At 34.0% G+C, this 14,106-nt stretch overlaps 1 protein-coding gene across 1 annotated transcript in view; it reads right to left on the bottom strand.

Moving 5' to 3' along the window:
- Positions 1 to 1,227: 1,227 nt before the first annotated feature.
- The window catches only part of LOC123566270 (opioid-binding protein/cell adhesion molecule homolog), a 189,604-nt gene continuing 176,725 nt past the window's right edge, over positions 1,228 to 14,106 (bottom strand). Inside the window, exons 3-8 of the mRNA XM_045360215.2 lie at positions 11,607 to 11,814; positions 8,433 to 8,591; positions 6,468 to 6,602; positions 5,012 to 5,299; positions 3,750 to 3,872; positions 1,228 to 3,460 (exon numbers count right to left, since the gene is read on the bottom strand). Of these exons, the coding sequence (XP_045216150.2) occupies positions 3,336 to 3,460; positions 3,750 to 3,872; positions 5,012 to 5,299; positions 6,468 to 6,602; positions 8,433 to 8,591; positions 11,607 to 11,814 (1,038 nt within the window). The 3' untranslated portion in view covers positions 1,228 to 3,335. The remainder of the gene's footprint in view (positions 3,461 to 3,749; positions 3,873 to 5,011; positions 5,300 to 6,467; positions 6,603 to 8,432; positions 8,592 to 11,606; positions 11,815 to 14,106) is intronic.

The raw sequence follows: 14,106 nt of genomic DNA, 5'->3' as shown, positions 1-14,106 counted from the left end.
ATCTAGTTTTTTCTTCCACGAGCGTCTAACCTAATATAGGACTGGGCTACATGCGATAGGTTATCTGGTTCTCACCTTACCGAAAGTTTATTGCACGACGACAGGATAAATCAAAGCCTTGAAATGTCTGATGGTTGCGGGTTTTTGGTAGATTTATTTTCTGTTTAAATGCCAGTCTATGAATATACATGAATGAGAAAAAAATACAAATTTAATGTGCCTCATATCTAAGATGAACTCTGCTTGACCTAGCTTGTGATGTAACCATGGGCTGGAATACCGTATCATTGATAGATCTTATATAATCTAAATGGTCAGTGTGAGTGGATACAGGTTGAATAAGAACTGCTTGTTCATTGATAATTCATCCGCACTGTTCATGAATGGGACTATTTTGTGTAGCACATGAACATCCTTTGGATGTGATTCGGAATAAAATAAAGATGCTATGATTGTCAGAAATGCACTTTAACTTTGGTAGCGGGATCAACCCGCAACCAAAAAATCCATGGTACTGTTTCTTTCTTTTCAAACAAAGTTCGTCCCGTCGTACAATTATAGAATAGCACAACGTCTACTATAAACATGGATGAAAAAGGAGACGATTTCTTCTTAAAACATTTTATTCGTATGTTGGCAGACAATTTTTTTTATAAAGGTTCAAATAAATTCAGCGCATTTACTGATCGCATAATTATTTGTAAAAATGGTTTTAAGATAAATATTAACTTAGCATTCAAGTTTTAAAATTTATGGATGTTCGACACAAAGTCAACAGGCTTATATTTTTAATATATTTTTAAAGTTTTCTTTTTTGCATATAGACGAAGTTGAAGCAATAAAACAAAGTCAACTGATTGAGTCGTCTTTATCATAGAATCATTGACTGACAAAAGAATCAGTGACATTATTTCCAGCGGTCCAAATAATAGAATCCATTCAGGTATAAATTCAGAAACATGTCTGTCTATTATAACCAATCAGTTGATGATTATGGCGCAGAACCTAAAGCTCTTACTGAATATAAAAGATATTTTCAAAATTATACACTACTCGCAGAATATTTCAACTACTATAAGTCAAATAACTCCGCTTACTGTCATCCTACATACCGTGAAGTTTACTCACTTTCGAAATAGAATCAGAACAGTCAGATATCATAGCTATCTTGTTGCATACAACAAATTTATGTAAGTTTTCAAGTTTTACACATTTATTATCCTTCTGACAGATAAATTATCAAACAATTAAAATTATCATAATATACTCTTCCACTACTCAAATACATTACACAACGAATTGAAAATCAAGGCTTAACAGTTAGTACAACTAGATGAGACAACCATGGTGAAATAAATATCCATGTTTCAGTTTTAAAGTAAGAATTGATAAAAATCAGTTAAAGCTCCATACTCTACTGAATCCCAGAATTACATAAAAACGTCAAATAAAGCTGTAAGTACCATTTGGAAAAAAAATCAGTTGTTATGTCAGTGACGCAAAGGTCAAGGTCATATTAACTTGATTTAGAACGGCCGTATTGTGCTCCGTTTGGCGGAGCTCTGGTTGAAAAAATATTCTTGTATTTATTTCTATATCTTTTATGGAGTACTGTTTGGCGCTCATTATTATGGTTAAGCTCATACGAGTTTGTCATCACAATTTCTGATATTCGCTGTACAGAAATCGTGATAGATAAAGAAATACATAAACGTATACTAAACAGAGGTTCCATTTTAAAAATCTTCCGTACTTCATATAATACATATTCAGACATACATGTACGCTTATATATTATTGTATACAATGAAGGAGTATAACAACATTTTGATAAATAAAGTAATGCTGATTGAAAATGCTTATACATGTATACGTTACATAATAAAACAATTTAAATACACATTTATTTCATATGATCAGAGGTAAGCATATTAGTGTCACATATATACACATGAAAGAGTGGAAACAGATCATAAATTGTAAAACAATTCTAGCATCGTGAAATTAATGATTGTTTTCTAAAGAAAACATACATAGTAAGTCCTTATAGTTTACATCAAAATGAATGTAAGGGATCTTCACATTGTTACAAAGTACTACCTATAGACAAGACAATAACACCTGCCAAAACACAATATAGCTTATAGCATTTTCCGATCGCCAGTCACTCACAATCAATTTTTAATTAAAACATTTTAGCCATATCGATGCATGTAAAAGTCTAACATCCGACAGCAAAACTTACATTTTAAGTGACAGAAACAAATATATAACCTTAAAACTCGTGCAAGCTAGTGTTTCCCTTTTTTTAAATAAAGAAATCTGGCGTTTTAAACACCTGTCTGCGAAAACAAAGAAACATTTTCCCACATTCACACATACTTGATATCTGTCTCCACATACACTATCAACAATTCGTCTTTTATCACGTTTCTACTAGAAATCGCTTTCAATAAATCATGCCTGTACAAAGCAGCTAACCAGCCATTTGTTACTTTGCCTATATCTTAAAAAAGACTTCTAATACTCCCTTTTAAATACATATATTAGAACAACATTATTAATAACATATTAACAGATTACGAGAACATTGATTATATTCATTTTACTACCACAGCCTATTTTTAAAATGGACTGATTTTTTAAAACGAGTAAATTGATATGATGTTATTTTTTGGTTTTGTAGTCATTTTGCTCTGGTTGTACGCAAGATTGCAAAAAGTACCTTTAGTAATATTAAAGCTGTTGGCAAAATAAGAAATGGGGGTTAGCTGTTCGTTTCAGTATACAATAGTTTAAATGTAACAGTGCCACTGATCAAAACGAATTATCAAACTGCGATTCACCACTTTCTGATAAAGACAAGACTAAAGAATGCTCTCGCACAGAAACTCAGCAATACGTGGAGAAAGGACCTGGCCAGTCCAAAACGCACTGTATACTGTAATTTTGCCATTTATCTCTCTGATGCTACTGGCTTCTGCTTTAAATTCCAGTTAACCCTTTAGTCAGTAGTCACAGTAATCACACGTTATATTTTCATCTTTAACCGAATTGATTTCTCGTAGAATTGTTGTCATGGTGAAGTTTTCAAAATGCATTCACCAAGAATACGTTGCGACTTTTCATTCTTGCTATAGCCATGTATTTTTGTAGTTACTGACGTATAAATTTGAAGAACACATTCGCTAAAATTACCAAATGTAACACAAACGCGCGCGTGCGCTCGCACACGCGGGCAGAAATATAGAGCTCAAGTTAATTTAGATCAATTTCGCAGTATTTGGACTTAATGCTTTTAGTACCCGCTGTCTATATTATGAAGTGTAGCACATTCATCCCATAGAAAACTGGTTGATAAAACACACAAACACAAAAGTAACAATAAGCACACCATCACAGTTGGTCCAAGATGACACTGCTACTGAATTGTAGTTGTAGTATACACTGCCCACTTGTCCTGTAAGGAAAGAAAACATCACTTTATTGCAAGTGTACCGCATCTTACAATTTCTTACGTTGCAAATGATACTGGCTTTTCTGACCATCCACGGATTATGATGCATAAACAAGTCAGTGAAAATTTAAACAAATCTCATTCATTATAGACAATAGTACCTAAATTCTACCATTATCGGTTATCTGTCAACGTAAAAACGTGTATTGTGTAATGTTCAAGATATAAAAGAAGGTAAATAACACGTATCATACAGTTTACGAAATGTATTAGAAATTATCATGAAACCAACCTCTGCTACCAGGGTAGTAATGCGGAGTTATTATGTTAGGGTCGTAGTCCTGTGATGTTCTTGGTGATGGTCTCCACGGAGGCGTCGTAATTCTGGGGCGTGGTTGTGTTATTATCTTATATTCTGGAAAAAAACAACACCACATTTTCACGTTTGTACAGAACATTCTTCATAGTCAATTTATTTGTAGGTAATGTATGTCAAAACCGTTTGCTAACACTGCACTGACTAAAAACACTGAACACTTATGACGCCATGACAAATTCTCATAATGCTTCACATCACAATCAGATTCTGTACACAGAAAAAAGACAGCGTTTCCTTTTTTTCTGACTCTGTTTAAGGTGGCGTAATATATATATATACTTTCTTATTCAATAAAATCTTTAAAGGTTTGTATCTTTCAGTTTAGGAAACAAGCCATTGTATTAACATGTACACATTTGCTCATACTTACTTTAACTATTATTCTGGAGTCCTTTATCTCTGTATAGTTATAGGTTCTATGTATAACTTTTTTTTCATTTGTATATATATAAAAACGACATTTTTGAAAATTTATAGGTTTACATACTTTAGAAAAAAAGATAAAATCTTTGAAGATCTTAGCGAATAACATTTCATTGAACGTGTTACCACATGTTGAAAATAAGAATTTAAACTTATTGCTCTTATAACTTGCAACATTGTAAAACCGCACCCCGTCTAAATGCCAGCCAGTTTAAGGAGTGACACAGACAACAGTACGTTTATGATCTTTACGTATATTACGTATATGTTCATGCTCACAACATCTAACGTCCATACTAGGAAATGAACGTTAAATTTTTGACACACTGGGAAAAAATATGCAGCCTGTCTACAGTTTTAACGAGATTTTATAATGCATACATTATTCAATTTTATAATAACGTTTTGTACAATGACATAATGCTTTCGAAAATGTAATGGACAGATAAGAGATTGTTTATAGAAGCAATGTGGGGCAGATGTACTTTCCACCTGCTCACAATAGTGCCACTTGTTTTTACAGACTAAAATAAATAATGAAATTACAGGTGCCTTTTGTCCCTTTCATCTATGTAATTCTCAAATAACTTATTAATGGTTAGATGATAAAAGACGTACTAAAATATACAAAAAAACATATTTTTTCGCAATTTTCTAATTACGTTTAGCAAACAACACTATTAAATAATGCACGATTTTGTTTTTAATAATACAAACTTGTAAGATAAACTCAAGATGCGGAGATGACTTACCATATAAAATCATGGTTTCACTGTCTCTTCCAAGAGTATTGGAGGCTTCACATGTATAGTAACCAAAGTCATCTTTATCAATGTCTATTATATTCAGATTTAAAGTTTTCTCGTGATGTCCTTCATCATACAGCTGTGTCCAGTATTTGTACTTCTGGGGCAAAGCCGATCCGTTTTTAGTCCACACGATAGACTCTTGAGGCGAGGCCGATACTTTGCATTGTAAAATCGTTTCCTTGCCTATGGATTGCCCTATACGTTTTGTAGGCACGTCCACTTCAGGTGGAACTAAATTACAGAAACAGATCATTGAAATGCATTTGCGTTATTTAAAGATATATACCTGCTTGAAATTTATTGAACCATTATTGTTACATATTTGCAAACTTATTATGTACTATAATTCATCATTTTCCTTTCTTGAAACAGAATAGCATTTTCCTTTCTTGAAACAGAATAGCTAGATGTGCCCACAAACCCTTTATTGAAAAAAAAAAGAACTATATTATTAATCATTTGGTTTTTTTAAAACTAGTATTGCCTGTTTTCTAACTTTGCTTATTCTGTTTTGCTGTTTCAATAAAGAAACCTTTTTTAACAAGATAAGCCGTGCCATGAGAAAACCAACATAGTGGGTATGCGACCAGCATGGATCCAGACCAGCCTGCGCATCCGCGCAGTCTGGTCAGGATCCATGCTGTTCGCTAATAGTTTCTCCAATTCCAATAGGCTTTAAAAGCGATAGCATGGATCCTGACCAGACTGCGCGGATGCGCAGGCTGGTCTGGATCCATGCTGGTCGCATACCCACTATGTTGGTTTTCTCATGGCACGGCTCAGATTATTTTCACAAGATTATGGTATCATAAAAAGAATGAAAACTATAAGAGCGCTAGAGCTACTCTCTATGAAATATATTTTCTACAGATCAAGCCATTGTACTTAGTCTAATATTTCAACCAAACCTAGCTATTTTCGTCATCATACATCACGGAAATTTTTGTCAAACCATTATTTTAAAAGACGTTTCCAGACAAATCCGTTAGTTAGATAAATTGTTATTTCCTTGTGGTGGAACAGCTGTACATAATTCTGTGAAGAAATGTCCGACCACCCTAACTGTTCAGCTTCTCTTTTAAATAAGTTTATCCACCCCAGTGTTTACCTATTATTTTACTTCGGATCATTATCTATCCCTTAATAACCTTTCTTTACCTAAATTTAAGGCAAATGAAATAGCTTCAAGTGCCGTGCTCTATGCGGCCCGGGTCAACATAACTCATAGCGTCATTATCACACAATGTGCTGATTGTTGTCATTAACGTAACAGTTCTAGAGGACCCTCTGTAATCAAAACTGTTTATATCTAAGCATTTGCCGTTCATGTGTAGAGTAACAAGAGCTAACGTTATTTCAATGAAGAGTTGCCTTTCAGATCAACACCCGGCATACTTACATAAAACTGTGACTTCAAATTTTCTTGTAGCCATTGGAAGGACTCCATTTTCTGCATTGCATTCATATATCCCGTCACAATACCGGCTGATATTGTGCAAGATTAACACCTCACCAATAAGTGTACTTTCTTCACCTAGACAACGAACATAAAATAGTTGTGCAAGTGCTTAGGAACTGTGTGAGAGAGAAATGGGTCAACTTGCATTTAGATACAGAACTTGAGAAGTAGATAAATTTCTTTCACTTTCACCCTTTGAAATGTATATGCAGAAACTATGACCTGGAGTTGAAACATGTGACTGGTCAACGTTAAATGCCAAAGCAGAAATGAAAATTTTACAATGCAATATGACTACACTTTTTTTGATTGCGGACGTACTAGTGCCATATTAATACACCAGTCACACATACGGCGCGGATAGCTACGTCTGGCCAAGGATAGAAACGTAGTAATCCGTATCGATCCTCACCTGAGTCGTACGGATTGGTACGGATTGATACGGATTACTACTTTAAGGTACGGCTCAGGTACGGATCGATACGGATTACTACGTTTCTATCCGTGGTTAGACGTTATAAGAAAGAACTTCTATTTCTACGAAATCTTTATATTGTGGTGATGTCATATTCACCAAACACAACTAATACATCTCCTGCCGCACGTTACTTTTCCGTGCCGTTTCATTTACACAGTAAATTGCATTCACGTTATCTCTCACCCATTAGTTTTATCAGATTTCATTTTTCTTCCATATGTTCGCCCACCATAGTTATGACGTGTCTTGAATTAAAGCTAACGTATTTAGGACCATTCTCATGTGACTATATACACTGCAACAAAGCTTTCACACACATGTTGTTGCCAGTAACCAATATATGTTTTGTTGTTCATTGTGATATATTTGTGAAGCAAAGTAAGTACGTGTTAAGGTATCTTAAGGTATTACTCGTGCAGCTATAATTTCACACATTTTACACTGGCTGAAGGCAGAAGGCTCGGTCTTGTATAACACACCATCTCAAATCGTTCAGTAAAATCTGCAAATTTCCCCTTTAAAATGGTTACTTTTAAAAGTCTCAAGTCTCTAGAGAACAATGAGGATGCATTTTTATGCATGTTTCAAGGCAGTTACTCCGTAACTTGGGAGAGATCGGGAATAAATTTACTGAGAGGTGTGAAATGTCATTAATCTTAATATTTAGGGGTAAATTTATGAAAACTGCACTGTTGTCTTTGCTTCTTTTTATTTGTGTGTGTTTTTTTATATATTTGATTATAGTCGTTGCAAATAAATTGGAGTGATTCGTATAGTCATATTTTTTTCTGCATAACTTGCAGAACCTAAGCAGTGGTATTGTATATTTACGTTGACTAAAAACCAAATATATTGCAAAGGGATGTGCAGCCTACGTTACTTGTATGAGGATTAATTTAACATCTATACGGTCATAATTTCCCTTGTCATGCCAAGAAATAACAAAATAACTAAGTATTTATCTTATAACAAAAGCATTTATTTTAATTTCTGTCTTCTTGTAAGTTCTATCTTTAACTCTGCATTACATTTCATCTAACAGTATATCATTTCTGACATTCACCCAAAATTTAGTGATTAATGTTAATAATGATATGTTTCACTGTTTTCAGTCTTTAATCCTCTTTTCTAGGATTTGCTTTTCACTTTTTACATTGGTGGATTCTTCCGAGAGATAAATCACCAGCGAGACTAGTCATTCATCTTCAACTTGATTTTCCAGAATCTCTAAATCCGTTTTCGAGATTTGATCATTAAGATAATTTAACTGGACAAACAGAACAGGATGTTGTCTTTGATGTATCTTGGCGTATTATTAAAAAATGCATAAGAAAATTAGCATTTGTGCAATATGTGCAATATGAAATTCTGAAAAAAATACATAAAACACACACACTCTTACGCAATGTCTTTTGATAATATCTTACCGCCATCATTTTGATCAGCACCTTTCAACAGATTGCTTTGCTTATACCACGTGACCACGGGGATAGGAACTCCGGTTGCATTGCACATAAGATCTACTGTGGTACCTTCAATGACCTCAATCTCTGTGCTTGTCCAGTATTCTAAAATCTCTGGTGGAACTGAAAACAGTAAATATTACATCTAGGAGATAGATAATGATTCATGACTATGATTTTCAATAAGTAATATAACGGGTTTTATTTTACCCATAAATGTTTTAGGAAATATTACATTCGAGCACATGTTTGAAAACAAAGTAATTCCTTTTTAAAAAGTCATTGCATTTTATTCCATTTACATCTGAATAAAGCATATACTTGAATAAAATTGTGGTAAGAATAAAGATATTTTTCATCTCTTAAAATTTCCATATAGGCTATATTATGTAAAAAAAACCATCTCACGGACGTAAAATAACTGTTAGAAAGAACCATGCGCGGATTTACTGATGCGTCTCTACTGTACATAATTCAAATGATGTACAACTGTATCTGATTTTAAGCATGTATTATATGATTATACAATATTTAATAGCAACGTCATTTTCAAGTGACATTGTTTCAATTTATTAATCATTGTAATATAGTGTTTATGTCTCTCTATTTCAGTAACTTCCTGTAAATCTATCCTTTTATTTGCCTACTCTCTGCTGGTATATCAAAGAAATAGAAATCGAAGTACACTAAATAGCTGCACTAGGACGTTCCCCCACAAAGTTTTCCTTTATAGTTGCAATATTCATGCTGAACACAACTGCAAACCTTGTAGACGCAAAAACTTGGGAACCTTTTAGTTCGTTCATATGATATTAGTGTGCAAGGACTTGATTTCTTACCCTAGTCTTAATTTTTACACTAGCATTAAATCAAATTTTCTTGTAAAAGTCTCGAAAAGTGTCCTTATATTCATTAATTATTCAAAGCACTAGAGACATTGGCTGACTTATACTCAATCATTCCTCAGATTTTATTGGACTGCCTCTCTGGGGACTGCCACTTTGTCAAATAAATGAATTTTTGCGAAACGAAATAAAGCAAGCAAGATTAATAATAATGTTGAAAAATGTTCATAGTTTGTTTTTACAAGATAACACGGTAGATAAACTCTGCTTGGTCAACGTATTAAAAAGAGGGAGGGAAAATAAGAAAAGGAGAATCGGCCTAGACTGGGTGCTAGGGAGGTAACCTGACAGCTACCGTGCACAAGACTATAAAAAAAATTCAATCTATATCAAGTGTGGATTTTCGTTGAAAGACCACGTTAAAAAGACATTTTACCATAACATTAAATTTTTCTGTAAAACTCTATAAAGTGTCATTTAAGCTTTTTTTTCATAATCCAAAGGGTTGATATATAGTCCGACTTATGCTTAATTAATTATCAGATTTAACTGGACTATTTTTCCAGAGATATATCTTGTGAATTTTTGCAAAGAGGATTACACAAAGAAAGCTAAGGAATATTACTAGTAAAGATTTACTAGAGGGAATATTTCTACTTTTTTGAACTTGTGAGAAAGGATCATCGTTAAAACCTAGTTCAAAGAAAAGTAAGGACAGGGATAACGAAGAGACTGGTAGTGACTGGTGAAATCAATTCATACGGAAAGTGAAAATAAAAGAGTTCTACACTATAAACGCTACTCCGTCTTGCAGTCGCTATATGACCTGCCAAACCCTAACGTTTGTGTACATTTGATATCATAAAAGAAGTATATATACGCGGAAATAATTTAGACATTTTTCCAAGCCACAGCTTTTGTTCTTAATAGCTACAATATCCAGGCTGTGTACATGGTTTAAACGCATGACCAGAAACTTGTTGTGGCAATTTACTTTTTCTGAGGTTTGCATTCATTTTAATACACTAGCAATACAACAAAGTTCTGAAATAGTCCATTTATTATTATTTATCATTTATTATCGCCGGAAACAAAGGCAAGCTTGGATACTCCATTTTGTGAAATAGATCTACACGAATATTTAAGATAGGAATATATGAACGTTCAGAACACAATGCAGAGAAATACCCATAGTAAAGTATGGAGTGTTATTCATTCAGTTTTCAATACGCCGAATTTTGTTAAGGCATTCATGGGCTGTTACTGGACTGCCAAACCTTAAAAATAATCACTTGACGTAGGATAGATCAACAATACTACAAAATAATAATAAAAGTTTATAGGGATGATACACATCTCTATTATCAACACACTTGAAAAATCATTTATAAAGAAACCCGAAGTATATTATTTACTGATAAAATGTAAAGTTCGCCCATAACATGGCTATATGCTGTCATATTGCTCTTTCCTTCTGGTTCTCTGGTTTATCTGTAAGATGAATTCAAAGTGACGATGACTGTATGTCATACCAATGAACGAATAGGATATGAGAAAACATTAGATTTGCAATAGGTTGAAACATGTATCTTACTTATTGCCATGATATTCTGAAAACTGTCTTATCTAAATGCAATATGGGAACTACAAATACGTCTAAAATTAGAGAATTGTCTGTAATGATTTCATAACGGCTGATATACATTTAAATTTGTCGGAGCGCTCAATGGGTATATCATATATGAGTATAATAGTAAAAGGCATAAGCCAAATAATACCCACAATATTTATGTCAGAGAACCTTTTAGGCTGTTCAAGTTGTCATATTTTATAACTCTATGTGCAAGTTTTACAACACCGTTAAATAGTTTTTTTCTGGTATAATCTCAAAAGAGTTTTTAAATAATTAAAAGCACTAGAGATATAAACTAGTTTGTACTTCACTTGCACTGAATTTTGATTGGGCTGTCTCTGAGATCCGTCAACATGCCAATCTAAATAAGTATTTATAAAGAGGACTGAAAGAGTTCTCGAAGGAGGAGATCAGATCAACGGTACAATGATTAAAATTAAAAATGTTTACAATGTTGAATGTAATATTTAAAAGGTTTGTCCATAAATGTTTTTAAACAAAGGTAGAGGCAAAATACAAAGAACTAGCTTGATAGTATGTACTTCTAAAGATACCAGAATAGCAGACATTTGAAACAGATAGACATACAATAGGGGATAGATGGACGTTTTGACTTTGTTTTGATCAAAGTATCAACATCCTAGATTAAAAAGTACCTACCTTTAACAAAGAGGTTAATTCTTTTGATTTCGACGTGTGGTTTTGTGTTAATTTGGCACATATATTCTCCACTGTCGTTGTAACGAACTTCACGAATCATTAAATTCCAGTCCCGCACCTTTGGCCGTTCTACACTAATACGGGAGTCGTCAATAAATCGACTATCTTCTCTACTGATTAGGGTCTTCCTCGGATTCAGCCATATTATCTGTTGAAACATATACATGAAGCAATTAAGTCTATTCGTACAGAATGATGTTTCCTAAGCATTGAAAGTGTGGTATTTCTATTGGTAAGTAAGCAACTGTTGTAGTAAACCTGGGTTTGGGATAAGTAATATGTTGCTTTATGTGAATATTGTTGGGAATTTACTTTTTTGAGTACTGAGAGTATTTTATTACGCAACTGTTCTGAAAAAGTTTATATTCAAAGTTAAAAGGTTTTTGTTTTAAAGTTTTGATTTAATATTGATGCGGATTATCAAGAGCAGCTTTTAAGCTTCTGTTTCGACCAATTTTCAGGCAATAATTAAACCAAAAAATGCATATAAAACTGGTCGCTGTGGTAGATAGATTTATGTCTTAGGCTTGGAATGATTTGTCCCCCACCGCTGTATGCTCATGTCACGTTCAGGTTCAAATGCGGCATCTATGAAACGATTCATCTGGTTTACAGAAACAAACAAGAAATTGACTTTTGTCTGTATTAAAAATGGACTAGACTAGCGTTTGTTAATTTTACTGTGCTTTTATATAACAACATTCTGTGAGCTAATTAGTGCATTTCCCACTTTTGATGTTTCTTGAGATAACAAATTTAACCCCAAAAAATGCTAAGTTGAGAAAGGGGCATAACTTTGTGAAAAAGCAAAACAGAGTTATGGAACCTGTGCAGTTCAAGTACTTACTTTACTTACTAACTTACTTGCAAGACAGCATGCATAGCATAATATCAAAGGAAACGGACAAAAATTGAGTTGAAACTTTGAGCACAGCCTTTGAACGGTAGTAATATATGTAAAAGGAACTGGGGGTCTAAACATGTTCGGGGCATGCCAACCTCATACTTATTCTAGCTTTAACTTATTAGACAAGCCAACCTGAAAAGATCTAATACTCCAATACATAAATAAAGAGTAACATAACATAACTCGAGCTTAACATATGCGATACGTACATGTAATAGAAAGAAAACGAAACTGTCCATTATGTGGTTTTGTTTGTTTTGGGTTTAACGCCGTTTTTCAACAGTATGTCAGTCATGTAACGGCGGGAAGTTAACCTAACCAGTGTTCCTGGTACCAAAACATACGCCCCGCCCGAGGGTCGAATTTACGTCCCCGCGATCCGTAGACCAACGCTCTACCTACTGAGCTAAGCGGGCGGGCCCATTATGTTGTAGAATTAAGACATTACATATAACAGAACATTGTTATGATGCCAAATAATTTCACGAGGGTGTTGTCCATACTAGCTTATAACCTTTGAAATTAAACCTGAAAAAAATACAGTATTTCTCGTAGCCTTCATCCAGTTCCATGTGTATTTTGTCTTATACCTCTGAAGACATGTAATGTCCTTCGACCAAATCATACGAATATTTTAAATCTAAATGTAACACTATGTTTATTGTAGACATACTGTTATTTCTTGTGGTTTCTCTTGGTACTTTCATACTCACCACGAGTATACTATTTATCATAATATGTCAGCTGTGGTTAAAAACAAGCTTTTGTTATATGCAGATGATTCTGGCACACTTGTTTTAGGTAAATGTAAGTTATCTGTAGAAAAAACCTTGAAAGATGACCTGCATCTTGTCAGTCAATGGTTGGTAGATAATAAGTTGTCACTTCATTTAGGTAAAACTGAGTCAATCTTATTTGGTTCTAAGCATAGAATAAGGTCAAACTCGACTCTTGATATTACATGTAATGGTACAGCTATTGAACTTCTGCTGTTAAATATCTTGGCGCATCTATTGATCAGACCCTATCTTTCGATTCCATATGGCTCGTTCCGTATTAAAAAGGGCTTATGCAAGGTCGGAAGAAACGTTACCTTACCCAACACACCAAGAAACTTCTTGTCATGGCCCTAATCCAATATCATTTTGATTACGCCTGTTCTGTATGGTATCATGGTCTGACACAGTTACTTAAATCCAGGCTCCAAACCACACAGAATAAGTTAATGAGGTTTGTTCTGGACCTTGATGCTAGGTCGCACATTGGCCCAGAACACTTTAAATCTCTCAAGTGTAGACCAGATTATTCTGTGTCATGTTTTTAAAATAAAAACTGGCATAGCCCCGGACTACATGGGAGACCATTTTATCTTCAAGGACACTGTGCATTCATATAGGACAAGTTTAAATCACAAAGGGGCTTGCTGTTCCAAAGGTCAAAGGTGTTGGGTTAAAGTCCTTCCTCGTTTCCGGTATCTTCCTATGGAATAAGCTTCCTGCTAGTATAGCACAGACAGAGAAATTACCTGTTTTT

This window comes from Mercenaria mercenaria, chromosome 8 (assembly GCF_021730395.1).
Source record: "Mercenaria mercenaria strain notata chromosome 8, MADL_Memer_1, whole genome shotgun sequence".
In the NCBI taxonomy this organism is placed as follows: domain Eukaryota; kingdom Metazoa; phylum Mollusca; class Bivalvia; order Venerida; family Veneridae; genus Mercenaria; species Mercenaria mercenaria.
This window is presented reverse-complemented; position numbering and strand designations above follow the sequence as displayed.